At 33.8% G+C, this 24,206-nt stretch overlaps 2 protein-coding genes across 3 annotated transcripts in view; one reads left to right on the top strand and one right to left on the bottom strand.

The window, feature by feature from the left end:
* Positions 1–573: 573 nt before the first annotated feature.
* Positions 574–24,206, bottom strand: part of LOC105343068 (dynein axonemal assembly factor 9) — a 32,951-nt gene continuing 9,318 nt past the window's right edge. For both annotated transcript variants that reach the window (XM_066068464.1, XM_066068465.1), the window contains 31 exons: positions 23,674–23,751; positions 23,413–23,471; positions 22,977–23,019; positions 22,428–22,477; positions 21,922–22,060; positions 21,063–21,126; positions 14,434–14,524; positions 12,952–13,036; positions 10,675–10,751; positions 10,388–10,432; positions 10,091–10,248; positions 9,758–9,828; positions 9,112–9,235; positions 7,627–7,730; positions 7,264–7,401; positions 6,846–6,925; positions 6,554–6,643; positions 6,159–6,291; positions 5,960–6,048; positions 5,506–5,652; positions 4,958–5,034; positions 4,704–4,752; positions 4,294–4,378; positions 4,068–4,156; positions 3,879–3,965; positions 3,359–3,468; positions 2,812–2,886; positions 2,421–2,611; positions 2,061–2,126; positions 1,658–1,751; positions 574–1,518 (listed from right to left, as the gene is read on the bottom strand). In XM_066068464.1, coding sequence (XP_065924536.1) covers positions 1,409–1,518; positions 1,658–1,751; positions 2,061–2,126; positions 2,421–2,611; positions 2,812–2,886; positions 3,359–3,468; positions 3,879–3,965; positions 4,068–4,156; positions 4,294–4,378; positions 4,704–4,752; positions 4,958–5,034; positions 5,506–5,652; positions 5,960–6,048; positions 6,159–6,291; positions 6,554–6,643; positions 6,846–6,925; positions 7,264–7,401; positions 7,627–7,730; positions 9,112–9,235; positions 9,758–9,828; positions 10,091–10,248; positions 10,388–10,432; positions 10,675–10,751; positions 12,952–13,036; positions 14,434–14,524; positions 21,063–21,126; positions 21,922–22,060; positions 22,428–22,477; positions 22,977–23,019; positions 23,413–23,471; positions 23,674–23,751 — 2,898 coding nt within the window. In that variant the 3' untranslated portion in view covers positions 574–1,408. The remainder of the gene's footprint in view (positions 1,519–1,657; positions 1,752–2,060; positions 2,127–2,420; positions 2,612–2,811; positions 2,887–3,358; positions 3,469–3,878; positions 3,966–4,067; positions 4,157–4,293; positions 4,379–4,703; positions 4,753–4,957; positions 5,035–5,505; positions 5,653–5,959; positions 6,049–6,158; positions 6,292–6,553; positions 6,644–6,845; positions 6,926–7,263; positions 7,402–7,626; positions 7,731–9,111; positions 9,236–9,757; positions 9,829–10,090; positions 10,249–10,387; positions 10,433–10,674; positions 10,752–12,951; positions 13,037–14,433; positions 14,525–21,062; positions 21,127–21,921; positions 22,061–22,427; positions 22,478–22,976; positions 23,020–23,412; positions 23,472–23,673; positions 23,752–24,206) is intronic.
* On the top strand, positions 16,115–18,065 carry LOC136270554 (FMRFamide receptor-like). The gene has a single exon (XM_066068466.1). The coding sequence runs from the start codon at positions 16,870–16,872 to the stop codon at positions 17,920–17,922; it is 1,053 nt and encodes a 350-aa protein (XP_065924538.1). The 5' UTR covers positions 16,115–16,869; the 3' UTR covers positions 17,923–18,065.

The following is a 24,206-nucleotide window of genomic DNA, read 5'->3' as shown; positions in this document are numbered from 1 at the left end:
ACAGTTTCAATATAAGTTGCTTCAAACTCAAAATAGTAAAAAGAATAGGATTTTTGGGTATGGCAAATATAAAAATTAGTCTCCAAAGCTTTATCCTTATAATAGCTATTACATTCAAGATTAGTTTTAAGAAAAAAGAAAAAAAAATGCACTGAAGGTCTATAACCCATATATACCGATACAAGAATTTTATGACAGTTTTAACTCCATTCCCAACCCAAATCCCAACATTGCATGAACGAGGCAAAACAAAACTGTATCATTATATATCACATCTAAAATAATAAACAGATATTATCAAGTACCAAGATATAGATGAGCTCACCAAGTGATATTGCATCAGTAACTGAATATGTACGAGCACATGAAAAGAGTTCTCTTATCAAGTTAATTGTTGGTACATGCATAGGCAGAGCAGTCTAATTTCTTTGGCATTAATTAAAATTAGACTTGTATTTGGACTACTCTACAATAAACTTTTTAGGCATATTGTAGAAGAGCATTTACCAGTTTTTGTACTGCAACTATTTTCTGAGACCCACATCATATTTCTATTAAAATACAACAAATATGCAATTTTTGTGCATTTTATTCACTCAAAACAAACAAATAATTGAAGTAAGTTTACATTTCATATTCCAACCAATCCTTAAAGTCATTTTCAATTAATTGAACTTGAAAATTATGCAACTTGTAAACAAACAAGAACAAATCATTATGAATTAGGCTGTACTACAAGAATGTGAAAATAATATAAAAAGCATTCATTATATAGCATACAGCAATAAATCAATTTGGTCTATTGAATAAACCAATTGCATATTCATTGAATGAAAGATTGGCAAAATATCAGTTATATCACAAACCTTTTAAGTAATGGAATCTCCATGTTGCATATACACACAACAGAAACAATATACAGCAGTTTCCAAATAATGTGTACACAGGAATGTTCATGTAGATATAGTAAAATATCATATAAAAAAAATATACAACCACTTTTTCTGGACGGATATTAAAAATATAACTCTGGAATTAATCACTTTTTTGCACCAAACAATGCATGTTTTCACTTTACCCAATAGATATATGTTTAAAAGATTGTTTAATTCACAAAGAGACAGACCAAGGATTTTCCTGACAGAAACCAGATAAATGAGATATCAACTTCTACAAAAACAAAAAAATGTGGAAAATATGAAAACAGTAAATAAATTAGCAAAATCTAAGCTCATGCATGTTTCTGTACATATACACATGAAATCTCGCATACACATAAAGCACTTTAATCATTTAGAAATATCACACTCTTCATTTTAACGAAAACAACAAAAATCAGGACAGATCTCCATCTTCCATCACAGACATCCACTCTCTGGGAACACATGGTAGAGTTTTTGTGACGAGTTCACGCAAACAGATCCACAAACTGGCCGGCACTATTCCTCACTTCATTGTTGAACTGTGTGATCTCTTTGTTCTTTTGGTCAATGTACTCCTGGATAAAAGTCTCTAAACCTGCAAATAAATGTGAAATATAGTCTCAACACAGAGTGCTTGAGTGTATGGATTGCAGGATTTGTACCAAAGTTCTAGAAACACCTACCGGTACTAGTATTAGACTAACATTGTGTTCATTCATTTTTGGTTTACTTACTTGGATGAAGGTCCTGTTTTTCTCCATCAAAGCTGACAAACTGAGTTCCATTGTAGAACCACCCAGCTGGTAATGGGTCCAAATGATGCTGTTTCTGCAAAATTAAATAGATTTGCAAGTTTTAAGCTAATTTTAATGGTATACATTACACATAACATATTAAAATTATAAAGCAAGGTCTAAATAAAATCTGAATAAAATTTTTAACAAATATTTTTTTAAACATCTCTATTCAATGTACTGAATTTTCACGTATGTATGTAGTTTCTAAAAAGTTACGGTAAGGTGTAAAATATGTATGAAGCAAAAAACAAAGAGCATCAAAACAAAGCTTCAGGCCAGGAAATGAAACAGATTTAATTTTCCATCTAAGTGCATTCTGATAAAAGATAAATTCATTTACATGAATCTTCTTGATTTCCTCCTTAGTCAAGTCTTTCTTGGATATTGGTTTCTTCATTTCTGGTTTCTGTAGTAGAGAAACATTAATATACTGTACAATAGGTACACTTGCAGTTATGACTACAAAACTTTGCAAAATTGATGGTTAGAAAAGCATCGATCAGGATCCACCTAAACATTCTATAAATTATTTTCTGGCAATAAACTGTATTACACATGTATTTGAATAAGTATAAACACATTTTTTTAAATTTAATTTTGAATTTATGTAGAACTCTTTTTTTCAAGGAGCTCAGAATAGTCTAAAAATGGCCATGACAATAACGCCACTTCAAGGGTATAGCTAAAGAATTCAACTGACCTGTCTCCCACAGGTCCGCAACCAGTCTTTGACCTGGTTGACCTGTAACTGATGCCCGGTGAACACCAGGCAATGCTTCTTACGTGACAGGTGAAGACCATCACCATTAGCGACGCTTTTATTTGTGTGTTTGTTCACACTCAATTGGTCAGATGTTACAATGTATTGGACATCCATCAAACCTTCAGAATCTGTTAGGACAAGAAGTGGATCATTGATGTTGAATACAGTAAAACTTGTGAACAGATTTATAGCAAATTTACACTAACAACAAGGTCAGTTTCATTTCTCAACATTTTAAAACTTATTACATGTATCAGATAACTGTATCAAGAATTAGGCTCATTACAGATTAAAATTGTTTAACCTTTAATCAATAAGAGAAACATACCTGTAAAAGTGGCATATCCATGCACCACAAAGATATTGCTTGAGAACGGGTAATGGGTTATCTGGCCTTTCAGTCCTATAAGATATACATTTTATATAGTCAAGGTTTATAATGTACATGTTCTCTGTACCAATAAACCCAAAAGTTCATACAAACAAAATATCTAAAGTTAGATTAAAATGTTTTTATCAATGTGTCAATATACTATACTTGTTTTAGACTGAGTTAGGCAAAGAGTCAAATTAAAATCATGAATCACAGATGCAGTTTATATAGTCAAGGTTTATAATGTTCATGAACAGTTAAACACTATACCAATATAACCTTAAAATTCATACATACAAAATATATAAAGTTAGAACATGTTTTTATCCATGTATCGATGTACTTTGCAAGTTTTAGAATGACTTAGGCAAAGAGTCAAATTAAAATCATGAATTAAAGATTATTTCTCTATCAATGAATATATTTTGGCTAATAGGGAATGCATATCGTTTGTAGACTCTAAATATTCTTTTAGTAATATGTACAGTATGTAATAGCCTACCTCTGAGCTTGTTGATGAAGGTATTCCTTACGAGAGGCTGTGAGAACGTCACCTCAGTGTCCTCCATGGTAAAGGACAAAAAAGATGGTGTCTTGTACAGTCCTAGAGACCTGTGCATAAAATGTCAACATTTATACAGACAATCTTTCTGAAATAATGGGTAAAAAGTTCCATTACACTCTGTTCCCATGAGGAGGGGATAATTGTTAGAAGAAAAAAAACAGATGTTCCTTTCTAAACAAGAGCTTTAACTGTTACATTGAAACACAGATAAATACATACTGTACATGTTAGCAAAAAAAAACCCCAAAAAACCACAACACTAGTACTTTTTTAAAATTCAAAATCTAATGCAACAGGTATGTGTTTCTATTTTATTCACTAGATTGGCAATGAAATTCATAAATGAGGCAGCATTTGACTCAATGTATGGACCTAACAATTACCCCCTTCCTCAAAATGTTCTCAGTGGAGCTAGGTATGATTTACACATTTTTATAAACAATCAAACAATACTGACCAGCCTGGGCACAACATTTCTCTGGCTCTGACTTTTTTGTTCTCCATAAATGCTGTTTCGGACAAAATGGCATCAACATCCATACTTCTGCAACAAGTAAGGGGAAAGGAAATTAGTTGTACAAAACAGTAACTGTCTTAAGTAAGGTTCAGAAAATGAAAAATAAATTGGCAATCCTAGCTGGTTTACCTTTTAACATTCCCCTTTTCAGCAAGAAAGAAAGCAACGTCTGAGTTCACACTGCGTAAAAGGTTCTGGATTTCTTCTAGACTAGAGTTCTAGAGTAAAACAGAGTAGAAGAGTTTTAAAGAAAGTCATTTAAATGGACAGGTTATGAAAGATTCAAAGTATGGTCATTTTTTTTCAAATGCACTGTTCTTGTGATTACTGTTAATCAAGAAACTTCCTTCTATACCTGTTGTATGGAGGTAGCAGAGGTAATCAAAATATTGTTCACAAAGCCTTGATTACATTGGTTCAGCAGATTTGGATATGTTAACCTAAAAAGAGTAAAGCGATTAAAAAAAAATTTCATACCCTAGATGGTACATGTATCTTCAAAAATAGCTCTTTTTTATTTGGGCACTCTCAAAGAACCTGAATAATTATTTACCAATGCTCAACACTGGCTTAAGTATGTAAGCTTAAGAAATAAACACTATTAAACTTCAAAAGCGGTTATAAATCGTTGATTATCTAAAAATTCCAAATTAACAGACCGTCATCTGTAACTAAACATTTATGAGGATATATACTGGAACAGAGATAGAATACATGTACACGTTTTTGTGTTGTTCTAAGGGTACTGGAAATAAATATACCTACCTGTGCTCAATGAATGAAATGAAAGGGTCTATGCACACTGTGACAGAACCTGAAAAAAAGTGGATGAGTTGCAATCTAATTAAAATTAGATGTGTAGCGAGTAAGCGAGCGGATCAAACATCTAATTTTAATTAGATTGGATGAGTTGATACCTTGAATTATTGTTCTTACAAAAATATTGATTTCATTTGATATATCTGACATGAGTTTCCACCTTAAAGACCAACAGGAGAACTATACTTGTGCATTCTTACCAATGCGGACATGAGACTGCACATCGGGATTTGGGTGGTTTAAGATGGCACTGATCACATCCTTAATATCTGTATACCTGCCACAGACAAAACAAAAAATATACATGTATTGTAAAACCTCTGAAAACTCAGTCTTTCATTGTACAACTTTATAACATGCAGTTCAATACAATAATTAATACAGTTAATACAGTTTAATACAGTTGATACAGTTTAATACAGTTGAACTTCGATATCTCGAATACTGATATTTCAAATACAAAGGATATGTCTAAGTGATTTGCAAGTCCCAACAGCTTATTTTTTAAGTATTTTACTCTCGATATCTCAAATACTCGGATATCTCGAAGTTTTTAAACAGTCCCATCTAGTTCAAGATAACTAAGTTTGACTGTAATTGAAAATTCTTTACAGATACAGGTAGAATGTGTCTGTGAAAGTATCAAATTTTTTATATTCAAATATTTTTACGAAGATGTAATTCCTTATACAAGGAAGACAACCCTGAGGGTGGGTTGTCTTCATTTTCTGACGAGATATTTATTTACCCTGGAGTGACGAGTAGGAGCCTGTGACTGGTGTCTGAAGCACTGAGTCGTCGCCTCATCGCGTTCCACATCTTGGACAGTGTGTCCTGTAATTCTCCAAACAAGACTGACTTAGTAGCCCCAACTGTTTGCCTTAGTACTGTCCATCTGCAATACATCAGTTAAATTTTGTAAACACATGAAATATAATATGTAAAATTCCTAAATATGCATAATAATATTTATTCTACTTTTTCAATTTTTCCTTAAAGTACAGAAATATGAGAGAAATACAAGTACCATAGAATACACGTGCCATTTCAAGAAGCATATAGAGTGTTCTGGTATGTTTGTCATTGGTATAGGGTGACATAAGATTCCAAAACTTTTCTATCACCTTTGGGCGAATATTTTTGTAAGTTGCCCTCAAAGCAATGAAATGTACAAGTATATTGTATGAATGATGTTAACTGACCTTATGTGGCTCTCGGTGAGGTACAACAAAGTATCACACAATTGTTCCTTATGGCTTCCCGGAATACCCCCTAGTATAGTCACAGTGATCTGTAAAAGAAGATCAGGAAATTACAGTTACAGTTAAAATTTGAGAATAATATTCCGTACATATCCAAGACCCACAGAGAATATAACAGACAAAAATGCCAGATACACACCCCATGGAAATTTGAAATGGGGACAACATTTTCTGATGGATTAGTTGCTACTTCCTCTGCCTCCTGAAGCATGATGGGTAATGAGGTCGTTGGAAGTGATGTCACACTGCTAACACTAAAATGAGTCATAAATCTGGAAAGAGAAATGATATTCATGTGAATCCCCAACCTGGCATACTTCACCTTATAAGTTGGTTTACTGTATTACATACCAGTACATCTGTAGTGTAAATATTGAAATGTTTCTCTAAATATATGAAAATCTAAGACAGCAGAATATGCAATTTATAATTGTGGATTATCTCCTTGCGACAATTTCAATTTTAACACATAAAGTCAATGTTAACTTAATACATGTATTATCATAATGTGTATATAGAAAAGAATTGAATTACTTGTCAAGGTTTGAAAATTTTCCTTGGACGTGGTGATATGGGGAGGATGGATGAAACTCGTTATTAAACTCCAGCTGAAGTTGTTGAGCTCTGCAAATATAATATGACTGGCTGCATGAAAATATAGTACATGTGTACATGTACAAACCACAGAAAGCAATACAGGTTTGAAATGTCAATTTTCTTAACACTAACTACTTCTGGTGTCTAGAATTTAGACAAAACAAAATATTGATTTAAAATTAATGTAAAATTAGTTTTTGCAAGCCCAGATGGGAAACTCAGTACATACGTTTGTTGAAAGGCTGGTGGATAACTCTCGGCGAGATCAACATGGGGTAAACTGTCATATGACTTCCACTCTGGTAAAACCTACAGAAAATGTCTTTGCTCACACTTTTTCTTGACACAAACATATATATCGTGCATGTAAACTAGGAGGTATTCCTCAAACATATATATAGGCTGTCTCTGAGGAATAATTACTGGTAAATTGAAATAGAAATGTAATTTTGTACTTGGCAACACAAATGTCACTTTATAAAAATTATTACCATTCAGAAATTACTGGTATTTACTGTGAAATAGAAGCACTGAGCACTTTTAAACATATTACTGGTAAGTAACATGCTTAATTTAATTTGCAGATTGAATTACATGTACATTTAGAGACATTCTCAGGTTTTTGTGTGTTTTTGTTTAATACTCACTTCCTTAAACAAGCTCAGCTTTGCCTTGGACTTTGGGGCTACGGTTATGTAGATGATGTGGTCCTCTGACTGGAGGAATGCTGGGATATTGGACGGATACACCTCTACCATCAGAGCCACTAGTCTCTCCGATGAGTCCTGTTAACACAAGGAATTGCTTATAACATTCAACAGAATTACACACAAGATCCAAAGTTATTAGAATTAAACTTTTATACATAGTGTCAGCTAATTTCTTATGAGAATATAATAAACATTATGACCGAGTTGAATGGATTTTCATTCTCATTTTATGAAGACAAATTCTGTCAGAGTTTTTATATTTCTACATAAGTTCATGTATCTTCTGCTACTGGTACTTACTCCCACAAACATTTTAATGGACTTAATGTTATCTTTGTCCAGGGACAAAACTAGGGAACGTTGAAAGACGAGGACTATGGCTGCTTCATAGGCAAACAGTTCAGCTAAAACAGACAACAAAGTAATACATGTATGTGTATAAAATAATAAGGCAAAGGCATGGGAAAAACCAATTTTTCATTGAATATTTTGTATGAAGTTTGAACAATCACTCTTAATGTTGCCACTTTTTTACAAAATCCCTCATCAAATATGTTAGGTATTTCACATCGATTGTCTGCAATATATTTATTAAACATTTTTAATGAAATACTGAAAATATATAATATTTATATTGTACAATATTTTAAGTAAAAGTTTTTTTAAATAAGTTAGCCTAAACTAGAGGTACTGTGAGCAAGCTCACAATTGATACCCCCCGCTAAGATAAAAATCCTAATGCGTGTATTTTTCCAATTATAGAGAATATTGGATGAATCTATTTCACCGTCCATTTTCTATAAATAACAACTGCTCTATTTTTTTTTTAAAACTGTTGGTCATAAGCAATATTTGTGTGAAGTAAGAACATTCAATGCTTCTCCATAAGAAAGACAATGACCGGACATAAATTTTCAACTTTTTCTGCCAGTGACTTTGACCATGCCCTAATGACCTTGGATCAAGGTCTTCACGCACCCTTTGGTCCTAAGCAATATTTGTGGTAAGTTAGAACATTTAATACTTTTCCATAAGAAAGATAATGACCAGACATGAATTTTGCACTATTTTTCCCAACGACCTTGACCTTGCCCAAATGACCTTGGGTCAAGGTCATGATATACCCTTAGGTCATAAGCAATCTTTGTGTGAATGAAGAACTTCCAATTTTTCTCCATAACAAAGATATAGACGGGACACAAATTTTGCACTTTTTCTGCCAGTGACCTTGACCTTACCCAAATGACCTTGGGTCAAGGTCATGACACACCCTTAGCTTATAAGCAATCTTTGTGTGAAGTAAGAACTTCCAAAAATTCTCCATAAGAAAGATATGGACCGGACACAAATTTTGTATTTTTTCTGCCAGTGACCTTGACCTTGCCCGAATGACCTTGGGTCAAGGTCATGACACACCCTTAGGTCATAAGCAATCTTTGTGTGAAGTAAGAACTTCCAATGTTTCTCCATAAGAAAGATATGGACCGGACACGATTGCACAGACAGACGGATGGACGGACGGACAGACAGACGGACAAGGTGATTCCTATATACCCCCCCAAACTTTGTTTGCGGGGGGTATAATTAAGTTAAGTGCATTTATTATGGCATAGATAAATACAATGTCATGTACATGTTAGATGTTTAGAGTTGAACTTGATTTAGTATAATCTACTTTCCACCAAACACACTAAATAGTATAGACATCTACCGGTAAATGTAATTTGTTTACAGAATACCTTTTTCAAAACCATGCTAACTGAATTGATGACTTGAGGTTCTTACCTGTAGAGACGGGGTGGGTCAGATTCCTATCTGTACAGACCCTCACCATTTCTCCTGGCAACATTAGGCGGCCATACTTATTAAGACTGTGGAGAGCTTCAGATGGATCAGCCTTACTTCTCAGCTAAAGTAAACAAAAACTGATTGTGTGATCATCAAGATTACCAGTAATATGTCACAGGCGCTTGTTTCATACAGGAGGTCTATTAACTATACACAATATGTATAGTTAATAGACCTCCTGTATGAAACAAGCGCCTGTGTAATATGTTCATCAAAATTTCTTATCCCTCACACATAGCTGCCTAGCAAACCCTATTGAGACGACTTCTTATGATGCTATCAATCTAAAATACTGTGGAATCAATAAATTTTGCGGGGGCCAATTTTTGTTGATTGTCAAATTTTCGCTGATTCATGGGGACATAATTTCATGGATTTTCTACTATGGCTAATGGATTAATACTGAATTGTGTTTCATCTTTATTGAGGATGTACAGTAAATTTATTGGTTGGCAAAGTAGACCAAAGAAAGCAACAAAACAAAGGCTACAAGAACTTTACTGAATCCACAGTTTAAATTAGCTCTATAAAATATCACAAATGTCAAATATAAGTGCAATAGTAAAATAATTTCTGTACTCACAGGCCAGCCCTTGTATCTGGGTATGAGAGATGTCAGAACTAGGGCCTCTCCATTCAGTTCTAGAGTACCATCTAAAATTAAAAAAAACACACCAAAAAAAGCACTTCAATGTTTTAAATAAGCACATTAATCATAATTTAGTGCATAAGAAGCCAGCCAAGCCTCTCTCTCTCTCTCTCCTCTCTCTCTCTCTCTCTCTCTCTCTCTCTCTCTCTCTCTCTCTCTCTCTCTCTCATAAGCAAACAAAAACCAGTGCAAGCGGTGCAAGACCATGATTATCTGACTAAATCAAGTACCATTATTGTATGCTATCTTTCAACTATAATTGTGTACCTTCTTTTTGTATTGAGATGACTGAATCTTGGAAGATTTCAGAGAAGACAAGAGAGCCCAAGGTTTTGCCTGGAACTAGGGTACTGGGAACATCGTACAGAGAAATACTGGCAGACTTCAAAAAGAGGCTGCGGGTTCCCTCTTCTACTGCATGACTCCTAAAGTGTAAAGCAAAGGCTACATTTTACATATTTCATAAACATAATAAATGGAAACGCAAAGCAAAACAAATCTGAAAAAAACCCGAAACACAACAATTTAAATATCCAGAAATGCTTTAAAAGGTATAAAATTTACCTGCCATCTTGGTCATAAGCTTCTATTGTGAACACAATATCAGATCTACAAAATAATAGTTAAACTTACAAATAAACATTCTTTGGCATAGTAAACATATTCTTATCAGGAAATCTGTTTCCACATTTTTACCCCACTTCAATTTTACATGACTGTATAATAATTGAACAAAATACCACTGTATGTCAATTGTATTTCATCAAATATGCAATGGACTAATAATTTGTGGAACAATGGTTTCCTGCTACTGATGCATTGCTATGCCATACAAAGATGAGAATGCTTACTTTCTCTGGATGTATTTGGCCAGCACAGGATAGGCACGACAACCCTCACAAATTTGATCCACTACACGAGCACGAGCCTGCAAAAAACAGAACGATCAAAACTCATATTGAAAACAGGTTTGAATCGAAATTAAAAGATACATATATGGTCATAATCTTTTAACAGAATTACATGTAGCAAAGAGCTGTTTTGAATGAAAAAAAATAATTTTACTGTAAACACTCTAGAATTTTATCAGAAGAAAAATTAATTTTCCCTAGAATATTCCAGTTAATGTGAAAAAAAAAATCTATTAGACACACTTTCTTTATAATAAATGTTGGTTTACATTTATATGATTGTTACATGATAACATGATCCAACATAAACTAGAGGTACTGTGAGCAAGCTCACAAATGATACCACCACTGAGCATATATATATCATATCTCAAGATATGGCCTAGACAGGAATCATGCATTTTTCTTAAACAATGAAACTTGCACAACTGACCCTGGATTCATGACACATCCCCAGGTCATAAGTAATCTTTATGTAACATGAATTTCCAATTTTTCTCCACAAGAGAGGTATAACAAAGCAGACACAAATTATTTTTTTTTCAATGACCTTGAACTTACCAAAACAACCTTGGTACAAAATCATGACACACCCTAAGGTCATAAGCAGTCTTAATGTGAAATAGAAACTTCCATTGTTTCTACATAAATAAAGATATACACAAAAAACAAATTTTGTATTTTTCCTTACAGTCACCTTCAAGTTGTCCATATGACCTTGGGTCAAAATCATGACACACCCTAAGGTACATGTAACAAGTTAGAAATAAGAACTTCCAATGTCTCTCCATAAGAAAGATAAGGGCCAGGCACGAATTTTGCACTTTTCATTCCAGTGATCTTGAACTTGTCCAAATGACCTTTGGGTAAAGGTCATGACAAGCCCTCAGGTCATCAGCAATCTTTTTGTGAAGTAAAAACTTTTAATGTTCTTCCATAAGAAAGAGATGGAACGGACATGATTGCACAGACAGGCGGACAGATGGACAACGTGATTCCTATATACTCCCCCAAACATTGTTTGAGAGGGGTATAATAATGGTGGAGATTATTTTCTAATGCATATAATTCTGTATATGAGGAGATAGGAAAAATTTAACTTTAATCAAACAACATTTTATCATGTAAAATTTTACATAGTAAAGATTGGGAAGTAGGCAATTAGCCTGTTTGAACCCTCTCTTTAAACAATCGATTGACAGTGATGAGGGAAACGAAAACTATATGAAAGTATGGTTATAAAAATTGATTAAAAATAGTGTAAAAATTGACATCTATTGTAGAAATAACTGTCATATGATGGCAATAATTCATCATGCAGGCAAAATGATATTGCAAACTCTTGATGAGTGTTTTTAATAATATCACCGCCTGATCGCCTCAACTGATGAGATATGACAACTTGAAAGAAATCTTTTTCACTGTTTCTACAGATCAATAAATAGCCTGTAATATTTGTAGCAGAGTGTGGTGTATAGTGCTGATTGTCCCCTCCTCATCGTTAATTTCAGGACCGCTACAAGGAATGCGAGTTCACTCCTGTCTGTTAATTTGGACCACTATGAGCAATGCGAGTTCACTCCTGTCTGTTAATTTGGACCACTATGAGCAATGCGATTTCACTCACTCACTCACCACAGCCAGTGCTGACATTTGTTTGGATACTGTAAATTCCTAATTAAACGCGAGGAATTAATATCCGCGTAAAATCGCGAGAAGTCCGTCTCGCGAATTTTAAAATCTCGCTTTTAATTTTGGGACACATGTAAACAACATGAAAGTAAGATAAAATTTCGGCATTCGCGATTTTATGTTCTCGCGATTTGATGGTAAATCGTTGAAGCGCGGAATTAAGTACTCGCGTAAAATAAGGAATCTACAGTAATGAATTACAGACCTTATTTGAATTGTTTCAAAATTTGGAGAGAGAGAAAAAATAATCAATATTTGAGTTATTACTATTTCTACACAGTTTTTAGTAAAGAGGTACTGATGTTTGAATAAAGTTTTTGGTACTAATTTTTGTGGATTTGGTAGCATTGGCAATTAGAGGACCAATTTGTTTAAATACTGGTAAGGAGCACGGTTTGGTAATAAAAAATTTTTTCTTTTTTTATTGCAATTAAAGTTTAATTTGTTGATTTTGACTCAACAATGAAATCCATGAAAACTGGTGTTCAACAAACAATCATTATGATGGAAGCAGAGAGTGTATACCTTATGAACACTGAGTGTTCTAGAGTAATGCTGAATCCCCTCCAATACACTGTCCACCATAATGGAATACATGTCTACAAGCATCCTAGAAAAAAATCAACAATGCACTTACTGACCATTTCAATACATTTTTATGTAAAAAATACTTTCAATTAAAAATTCAAACAAGCAAAACCTCCATTTTCAATGCAGGTATGCTTGTATCATCTTTTCCAGTTCGATTTTTACTTTAAAAACAAAATACTGCAGACGACAGAATAATGTACTGGTAATAGAAATACTAAGAGAAAACATGAAATATATATCAGAAACTGAGACTGTCTTCTTAACAGATCAGATCATTAAACAAGTAATCTAAATGTTAATTGGAACCCCAGTACTCTATTTGTATTAGTCTATATTAATCTTTTTTTTTTTTTAAATAAGTATAATTTTATCCCTCTGCTTTGTAGGTTTTCTTTTATGTAAGAAGGTGATGTTAAAGTTGAAATGAATGTTGGACGACCTGTTGTTATATTCATTGCCATTCTTAATTCCATCAAGCTAAGTAGCACCAAATCATTGAGAATTTTATGTGATGTAAGAAGAAAGAATAAAATGTGAAAGACTGATTAACTCAATGAATTATAGAATAAGATATATCATATAAACTATCAAAATGTTTTATATGAAGTTTAAGAGGTAAAATAGCTATTTCCAATGTCTATTTTCCAGAGTCTTGAATATGGTCATACTGTGGTTTCATCAATATTCTTAGGCATCAAATTTCCCAGGATTTAATGAAAACGATAGTTTTAAGGATACATAAATTTACCGCTAATGATTCTACGCATACAATATGTTATTTGATATTGCACTTCAACAGACATTTAATTTTGCGGATCAAATCAAAAACAAACCCCACCAAAATTGATATTCAACAAATATTGATGAAACCAGATAGCAAACTAAGCTATAGCAAAGCTATATGCCAGGGAATTAAATTTACTATCGATTCTTCAGAATATTTTCATTCAAATATTGATGCAGCCTTATTTTGTTACTTGATTGGTCAAATCCTTGACAGTAACTATTTCATTCTGAAAAGCCCTCTAATAACAGTTCCTGACAAGGGTCTGATAAAAAGGCTAGTCCGCTGTACCATTCACAGCAAGTGGAGAAGCATGCATACCATGTGATGGAATAAGATGTAACATTTATGTTTCCATTTATGTCTTACATATAACAAAATCACTTGTGACAGTTAACGCTTATTTTTTCTGAAAGGAGCTTCACGATATATTTATTAAATGGAGACGGTTCTAAGAGCACTTTTGATTGAATAATCTTTGATTTCATCAACCGAGACCAATCTGAGAGTGCCTATGATATTGGATTATCTTTGGTTCCATTGACCACATCATGGTAATAAGCATTCTGAGTTGATTGCTACTGACAGAGGACAGTGATGAAGGGGTGGGGGTGAGGGTGGGGGGCTCATACTTAGTATCCTGGTCTTCCACTGGTGGGTTGATGTCTGCCTGGCTATCACTGCCCGCCTTACTCTGTACAGCCGTTCTAGTCCTGCTTGTCTCTGTAATGGACGAATTGTCTTTTAATGTATGCCAATAATCAATAAATACTACTACAATTACTACAGCTTACTTTGTAACAAGCCAAAAACCTCTAGGAACTCCCAAATTTACATAAAATCAATACCAAACACAAGACATTGGGCAGAAGCATTACCATACAAAATGATGTTACCCTAGCTAATGCGCAACACCTCTCGTAATGATAGCATAATTAAATAACGGATAAAAACAAACACATCATCGATACAGCGTTTACATTGTATCAATGAATTTAACTAGAATTTGCTTGGTAATTTCTCATCAAAACTGCAGATCAAATCTTTCAATGAAAAAATTTCCATAGCAAATCCATTTGTTTTGCATTTAGATGTCAGAGATATTCAAGTTAACAATGAAAGTACACTGGGCAGACTTGATATTTCTTGGGTTATGCAAAACAGATGTACTTTAGAAACATAGAGTACCAGTTCATGCAATTAGAAATGTCCTAGAAAGAAAATTCATCCCCACCAGGAATCTTCTGGGTATGTTTGTGTCATGTTGATGATAATGTCAATGTGACCTTGACCAATGACCTCAGGTCACGACTTCCACGCAAGTCACCGGCAACCTTTGTGCCAAATATTAGCCTCCATAATTTCTTTTCATAAAACTTAATATTAAGACATCAAGAAAGTTTGATGGACAAATGGACATAATAAGAGACACTGTAAGACAGATGGATGGATGGATGGACAGAGTGACAGAGGATATTTAAATGAGCATTTTTTTCGGGTCGGCTACAAGTATAAGGAATAATCCTTAATTGATACAAAATTATATCACTAGTTCAGTCTTTGTCCTTTGCTGAAGCATTTTAATTAATTTTTCACTTTAATTAAGAAGTACTGGTAGTTTAAAATAAGTAAGTTCTTTAAATGCAACGCAAATCAAACAAGCTACCCATTTAAGTCATGATTTTCACCTTGGATCATGAATTGCCTACTGTAATTTTGTTCCATGCTTGTATTTCCTAAAAACTTGGTCAGTTTTGCTTTGCATGTCTGAGAATTGTAATTGAAAATTGCTGATAAAACAAATTTCCAGTCACATCATAATTAATTCAGGGAAAACAAGTTAATTACAAACCAAACCACACCAAAATTACATTATGAACATTTATTCCTGGAAGTGAGTATCTTCTATCACTGCAACATTCCTTTCATATCACCGAATTAAATTAGTGAACTGCGCTAGCATTACCAATGCTTTTAAAGAGTGTTCTTTTATTCATAATGTAAATAAAAAACATCGAAGCATCTCAATTTTGATCTATATCAGCGACCCTTATTTACTTCACACTCATTAACAGAGAAAACAGATACATGTATATACTTTCTGCGGATCTTTGTGTCCCAGAGATTACCCCTTTCTTCAACACCCCCCCCCCCCCACATCCCCCCATCCCCAAGGGTATCATTCCCTTCTGACAAAAACTGTTAGACATCAGGCAATCGTCAAATTGTCAGATCCCTGGAGAGCTGTCAGTCTCAGACAATGTCTGCTAGTGACGACAGGGTGACAATTAAATACAGGGCTGGAACTCGTCAGTCCAACTAATGATAGCCGTAACAAATGCATGTAAAAGCGATCTAAATTAAAAGAGAGCGCCAATCTGCACCGGTTTAAAAGAAGAGAGAATTCACAAAAGTCCGCTCTAAGAATTACATGGTATTGATCCTGGAGAACTATAGTGGAAAGATTGAAATACGAATCGTGAAGCATCAAAAAAAGATGACAGCCAAACACCGGCTCTGGATTAGAATTCTGCTGCTTGTAGCTCCATTTACAGAATTAATGAGATTCTAGGAAAAATAAGGAGCTTTTAGACTGAATATCATCTGAATTAACCTGGAAACATTTATCAACCGAACAGTTGAATTTTTTTTCTGGTAATCTTTGAAATGATTTTTTACAACTTAAAAGCTGAGGAAAACCATTTTTCAAATAGCATGTTGTTCTGGAGACTACTGGATGCTGTGTTACAATTACTGTCATGATCATCTAGTGTTGCGTTATGAGGAGTATTTATATTCTTCTAGAAGTGTAAAGGTTTCAACTCATTTATAGTCATTATACAGCCATGCTGAACAAGTGGAAATAAATTACGCCATAATGGATATTAAAAAGACATTTGCTTTTGACTTTGCATCTCTGGATGATTCTTAATTCTGTTTGATGCACATGGAAATAATTCTGCAAGCCATCAGCATCTGCATCTGAGAATTAATATAATTGTGTATATGTGTGCTAAAGTAATTTTTTTTCAATCCAGTAGAAGATTTTGGTAGTAGTAATTCCAAGAATGTATTTGTTGGAGCCAGAGTTCCGTAATGAGCCTCTTCTGTTGATCCCCCCACAGCTGTGTCTGACCGTTCACTCCTTTTGTCTTGAGCACCTGGAGACTGAAACCTGGACCAGCTACTACACCATCAGTGAAATCACTAACTATGTGTGCTATGTGCTACTTCCCATGGTTCTTGTGCTGGGCATGCTCGGTCAACTTTTGAACTTTGTGACCTTGGTGCGGCAGATTCGACTGTCCCTGGAGACCTACCTCCTGGCCCTGTGTCTGGAGAGCATTCTGTTGATCATCTGTACAGTCATTCTCTGTCTGCCCCACTACATAGGCTACTACAGATATCTGGTCCTGACTCAGTACTACACACTGGTGTGCAGGGAGGCGGTCTGGTTCGCCTTTGTTTGGACACTGGTGGGGGTGGGGCTCCAACAGTGTGTCCAGTCATTCAAGCATGCTCCTTTCTATATCTGCATCATCTCGTCATTTGCAATCAGCAGTGCTCTCCCTTTGGTGTGGCAATACAGCCTTACATCAGAGGAGATAGAAACTGACCATGTTATGACAAACAGATCCAACTACTCCGTGACTCTCATCCAGAATATCCAGCCTGTAGACAACAACACCCTCAGTGTTGTCTACTTCTGGTACTCATCGAGCATTTCAATCTTCGTACCAACTTTCCTCACGGGGATACTCTGCACAGCTTTAACAATCTTAATGTTCAAACGAGGGAACATTTCTCAATCTTACAACACTTCCTGTCGATCTAGTGCCACCGTGATATTTCATCGAAGTCGTGTGGAAGAACGTGCCAAGACTAAACTCGTCATCCAGCTCCTCATCTTAATGGTTCTAATGATGTTTCCCCTCGGAGTCCTCAATTTTCTTTGTCACTCGCTAATTGGCATTCTGGAGGAGAACACCATGGTGACCGTATTCAGTAACATAGCAACAGTTCTGTTTCACATGTATTTGGTGCTTATTCAACAGCTTTATTTCTGTTACCACAAACAGTATCGAACCACTCTAATCAGCATGTGGGACTGCTGCTGTTGATTAATATTATTAATAATCTTCTGATTTATTGGTATACATGTATGACTGTCAAACAAATCCTGGCACCTGGCATTGAACAGATTGACTTTCCTGCAGACTTTTATCTACTGCCTATATTATTATAGGTCAGAAAGAACTAATTAATTCAATTATGTATCTAGGAAATAAATGATAACATGCACCATGTTAGTTTCTTATCATCTATTAGCACATGTAATTCTGATTTTTTAATTTTTTTATTTAGTTTAAAAGTTTTAATAAAGTATAAAAATTTTAATTCTAATTTTGTTAATCAAGTTTTAAGAACATAATTAACAAAATAAGAATTAAAAAAAAAGAAAAAAAGGGTTTTAATCATTCAAATGCAAAAAATTTAGTACGGTAATTTGTCTGATATTTATCATTAGAACTGAGTTGGTAATTTTTTTTATATTTTACATAAATCTTAATATGAATTAGTTTTGGTTGCTGTGATTTGAATTGATGATTCACAAGCAACAGATCTTTGCCTTTTTGCTAGTGGCCTTGATAAATAATAAGAAACTGGTAATAGGGAACCCTATCTTCTTGGTACCACATGACCTTTGACACAGTTGAGAACCTACCAATAACTACGAGCGTTGTGCTTGTCATATTGACAAATGAATATGATGGTAGGCAATTACATGTTGTCAATAGCAGAATGATCTAGGTCACACCAATAATGTCCAATATCTCTAGGATCCCGCTATGAAACAGAGCTTTGTGATTTTACGAGTAGGTGACAGCTGTAACTTTACCAATACAGAATAAAATTCTTATTACATGTTTTCCTTAAGAACCATTGCTCTAAGTTTTATTTGAAAAGGTTGTTGTAACAACCATAAAGTACACATTGTATCAATTTACATAGTTTTCCACAATTTTTCTTTCAAAAATTGTCTATTATTGATATATACTGTTGTGTACCGGTAATAAAATGTAAGGACAGTCTTGATTTAGAGCTGAGAAAATTTCTCTATTGTTTTGAGCCACATCATTATTTTTCATCATGATTTTCAAGTGTATAAGTTGTCAAAATTCAGAGTTTCTGAGGCTTCGAAACTTCTCTAATGAAACCTATCCACTGAGGAGGTGCAATACAATAAAAGGAAAGCTATGTGACACAATACACAACAATGATATATGACTTATCCATTGAGGAGGTGTATTACAAGTCAAGGAATGTTAACTAACACACCTATCCATTGAGGAGGTGTGTAATACAAGACAAGGAAAGCTAGCTAACACAGTATGACTTATCCATTGAGGAGGTTTATTACAAGTCAAGGAATGTTAACTAACACACCTATCCATTGAGGAGGTGTGTAATACAAGACAAGGAAAGCTAGCTAACACAGTATGACTTATCCATTGAGGAGGTTTATTACAAGACAAGGAATGTTAACTAACATAACACCATAATATGACTTATCAATTGAGGAGAAAGCTAGCTAACACAGTATGACGTATCCATTGAGGAGGTTTATTACAAGACAAGGAATGTTAACTAACATAACACCATAATATGACTTATCAATTGAGGAGAAAGCTAGCTAACACAGTATGACTTATCCATTGAGGAGGTTTATTACATGTCAAGGAATGTTAACTAACACACCTATCCATTGAGGAGGTGTGTAATACAAGACAAGGAAAGCTAGCTAACACAGTATGACTTATCCATTGAGGAGGTGTATTACATGTCAAGGAATGTTAACTAACACACCTATCCATTGAGGAGGTGTGTAATACAAGACAAGGAAAGCTAGCTAACACAGTATGACTTATCCGTTGAGGAGGTTTATTACAAGACAAGGAATGTTAACTAACACACCTATCCATTGAGGAGGTGTGTAATACAAGACAAGGAAAGCTAGCTAACACAGTATGACTTATCCATTGAGGAGGTTTATTACAAGACAAGGAATGTTAACTAACACACCTATCCATTGAGGAGGTGTGTAATACAAGACAAGGAAAGCTAGCTAACACAGTATGACTTATCCATTGAGGAGGTTTATTACAAGACAAGGAATGTTAACTAACTTAACACCATAATATGACTTATCAATTGAGGAGAAAGCTAGCTAACACAGTATGACGTATCCATTGAGGAGGTTTATTACAAGACAAGGAATGTTAACTAACATAACACCATAATATGACTTATCAATTGAGGAGAAAGCTAGCTAACACAGTATGACGTATCCATTGAGGAGGTTTATTACAAGTCAAGGAATGTTAACTAACATAACACCATAATATGACTTATCAATTGAGGAGAAAGCTAGCTAACACAGTATGACTTATCCATTGAGGAGGTTTATTACAAGACAAGGAATGTTAACTAACATAACACCATAATATGACTTATCAATTGAGGAGAAAGCTAGCTAACACAGCATGACTTATCCATTGAGGAGGTTTATTACAAGTCAAGGAATGTTAACTAACATAACACCATAATATGACTTATCAATTGAGGAGAAAGCTAGCTAACACAGTATGACTTATCCATTGAGGAGGTTTATTACAAGACAAGGAATGTTAACTAACATAACACCATAATATGACTTATCAATTGAGGAGAAAGCTAGCTAACACAGTATGACTTATCCATTGAGGAGGTTTATTACAAGACAAGGAATGTTAACTAACATAACACCATAATATGACTTATCAATTGAGGAGAAAGCTAGCTTACACAGTATGACTTATCCATTGAGGAGGTTTATTACAAGACAAGGAATGTTAACTAAAATAACACCGTAAAATGACTTATCAATTGAGGAGAAAGCTAGCTAACACAATATGACTTATCCATTGAGGATTACAAGACAAAGAATGCTAACTATCACAATACACAACACTTATATATGACCTATCCACTACCGAGGTTTATTACAAGTCAAGGAATGTTTACTAACACAACACACAACACCACTATATGACTTATAATCCACTAAGGGGGTGTGTTAAAGGAACTATCACAGATACTTGTACTATTGAACTATCGATGGGAATTTCTATGAAAATGTGCTTAACATATCTATTACTGTATATGAAGAACATGAGCAATTCTCACAGAGTTCACAGGAGGAATAACACATATATCTTACCTCCATTTAAAAAGTATGTTCTGGTACAACGCAATGGGCCCCTGGGAGATATTCCATGGCAAACCTATAACGTCAAATAAACACAATATCAGTGGACTTTGTTTTAATACATGTAATACCTATATTAAGGTCAAGATCTATCGGTAGTAAATGAAAAGAATCTACAGGTTTCTGAAATTTGTGGTCACATTAATGATGTTTAAAAACAGTAACTTTTTAAGTATGGTGAATTGGGGCATAGTTTTTTGATCACACAATGAAGAATGCATTTTAAAATGTCAATGACATTTTTAATGAAATAGAAGAATATCAGACACAAATCTCTTGAGTTTTTTCTCCATGTCTGACAAATGATTGAAATGAATTGAAACCTGGCCCCGTCAACATCAACTTTCTATAAGTCTGAGTATTGACTCAAAATTTATACTCTTTTCTTTAAAAGATTTCAGTTGCAATATGTGAAACTCATTTCTAAAACTCTTCTTAAATATACATTATTGAATATAATTATCCAGATTATTTTTCACATGATTTCAATTATAAATGCTAGAAGAGGTCTTTTTTCCAGTTATCAAACTTGAAGATGAAACAACAACAAAAACTGAAGCTATCACCATATGATTCTGCAAATATCATTGATTTATATACAATGTACAAGTCCATCTATTTAGATAATCATGACAAAACTTTGATAAAGATTAGGAAAGGAAATTACTTTCACTTCATACAAATATGGCACAGAGAAAAATTAATAATGATACATGTAATAATAAAAACAAGAACCCTTCCCACAGCAGAGCATCCCAAAATAAAAAGCAGTCATAAAATTCATGTAATATTATGTAAAAGTTTAACCTACCATAAATTTTGAAGGTTCATTGTCGATTCCACACTTTGAAATCTCAGAATTGACTGATTTTCTGCAACTCCGAACATCATCAATCACTATGCGTCGACTATTTGTTCCACATAACACAAAGGGTTGTCGCTGTTTGCCTCTGTTGAAAACAAAAAAAATCTCTGCAAAAAATCTAAAGAGATAAGAATTCTGATTGATGGCTCCATCCCCTCAACTCATGTGCTTTATTTCCTTTAATTCCTTAATTCTAAGTTTTTCTATCACATATATAAGGTAGTGACAACTTTATTTAATTTTAAGTCTATCCAATGCACCAAATCTCATGGTTTAGTGTGCTGCAAAAATTACCTTTTTCGGTAGATTTATTAAAACATCAATGCCATTCATTTAAGTAACATCAAATTTTTCTTCTATCTATCTTTAAATGGGGGGGGGGGGGGGGGGGGTGTGGTGTGAAAAAGAGTCATAGTATTTATGAAAATTTTACAAAATTCTAAAAAGCTAACCCTATGTCCTCTGATCCTACACTTCCATGTTTGTAGTAACTCCAAAGGGGCTAAAAAGTAAAAAATAAATAAATAAAGACAAGCTATAACCTTTTGCACTCACTGTGGAATCATTTTAATTCGTAGGGGTCAATGTTTGCGGTTAACCAAATTTTTTCTGGTTCGTGGAGACGTAATTTCATTGGTAGCAAGTTTTATTTTGTAAATATATATTAAACAAATGGTTGTATATACTTTTGTGGGCATGTAAATTTGTGGGCAAGGGTTACCCAAGAAAGCCATGAACATTGGTCCCCCACGAACAATGATGATTCCACAGTATACTTATTAATATTTTAAGATTTATACATTCTTATTTCTATTATGATACACAATATCAGTATATCATAATTTAAACAAACTTCTTTTACATTAAAAGACAAACAATTAATTAACTGAATGCAATTTTATGATTTAAAATATGAGTAATTCATATATTGTCAGAATATACATATGAATTTTGAATGTAAATGCAACATTGTAAACATAAAGGCTGTATAGCTCGATTACCTCACACACTTTTTCTTCTGTAAGTTTGTCAATACCAGTGGATCTGTGTAAAGGATATCATCAAATTAATTTTGTATCAGTTTGTAATCACATTTACAGCCACACGAGTTGTCTCATCTTTGTAGTGACTCAAAACGTGTAGAAAACTACAAATTACCATTTTATAAGTTATCGAAACAAAAGAATTTTTTGTTATCCACAAAATCAGATTTATATGCAAGTTTAGACTAAACTGTATATTTTGATAAATGCATGAAAAAATTTTTACTCCCATGAAAAAAAAAATATTACACAGAGCATTGTAAATACCAGAGCCATATGTATTCTCTCTCTCTCTGGAGAGGAAAAATAAGTACTTGCTAATAAAAATATTTATTTTAACGCAACAGTGTTTGCATTAAATCCAATAAAATTTATCAAAACTACCAGTACTTACATGTTGATATCTAAATTGTCTATAAGGGTCTGCCACTGTCTTTCAAACTGTGTCATTTGCTGAAATAATAAAAATCAGCATCAAAAGTACCATAAACGATAAACAGCAAACTGTTGAAATAAGAAAGTACATCAACTTTATTAATCATGAATTTTCTCAATTGAGAATTACTCTATTACTTAATTGAAAAGAAATAACAACACATACATGCATGACCATTTCAGATTCATCTCAAAACAATTTTACATCTGTATAGCCTACCTCTATAAGCAAAACTTCCAATGAGCATGGATCTACTTGGCTGTAGACTTCTGACAACTGGGGGCCAACATCAACTACCTGTCAAAATGAATTGGCAAATTCAATTTGTAAACATTGCAAACATGTAAACATTGATTTGGTTAAATAGATCCCAATTTTGCAAAATATTAAAATTGTTCTTGCTTGTGATTTGATACAGCTATGAATGATGAAAGGCATTGCAAACATGTAAACATTGGTTTGGTTAAATAGATCCCAATTTTGGAAAATTTAAAAATTGTTCTTGCTTGTGATTGTGATTTGTGATGCTTTGAATGATGGAAGGCTTTTAAAATTCATTCATGATTTTTTGTTTAAATTACAGTTAAACTCTGATATTTCAAATACTGATATCTCGAATACAATGGAATTGTGGAAGTGATTCATAAATCCCAACCACTTATTTTTTAAGTATTTTAATCTCAATATCTCGAATATTCTGATATCTCAAACTATTTAAACAGTCCCATCCAGCTCAACACAACGAAGTTTAA

The sequence above is a fragment of the Magallana gigas genome, chromosome 8, assembly GCF_963853765.1.
Source record: "Magallana gigas chromosome 8, xbMagGiga1.1, whole genome shotgun sequence".
Classification (NCBI taxonomy): domain Eukaryota; kingdom Metazoa; phylum Mollusca; class Bivalvia; order Ostreida; family Ostreidae; genus Magallana; species Magallana gigas.
This window is presented reverse-complemented; position numbering and strand designations above follow the sequence as displayed.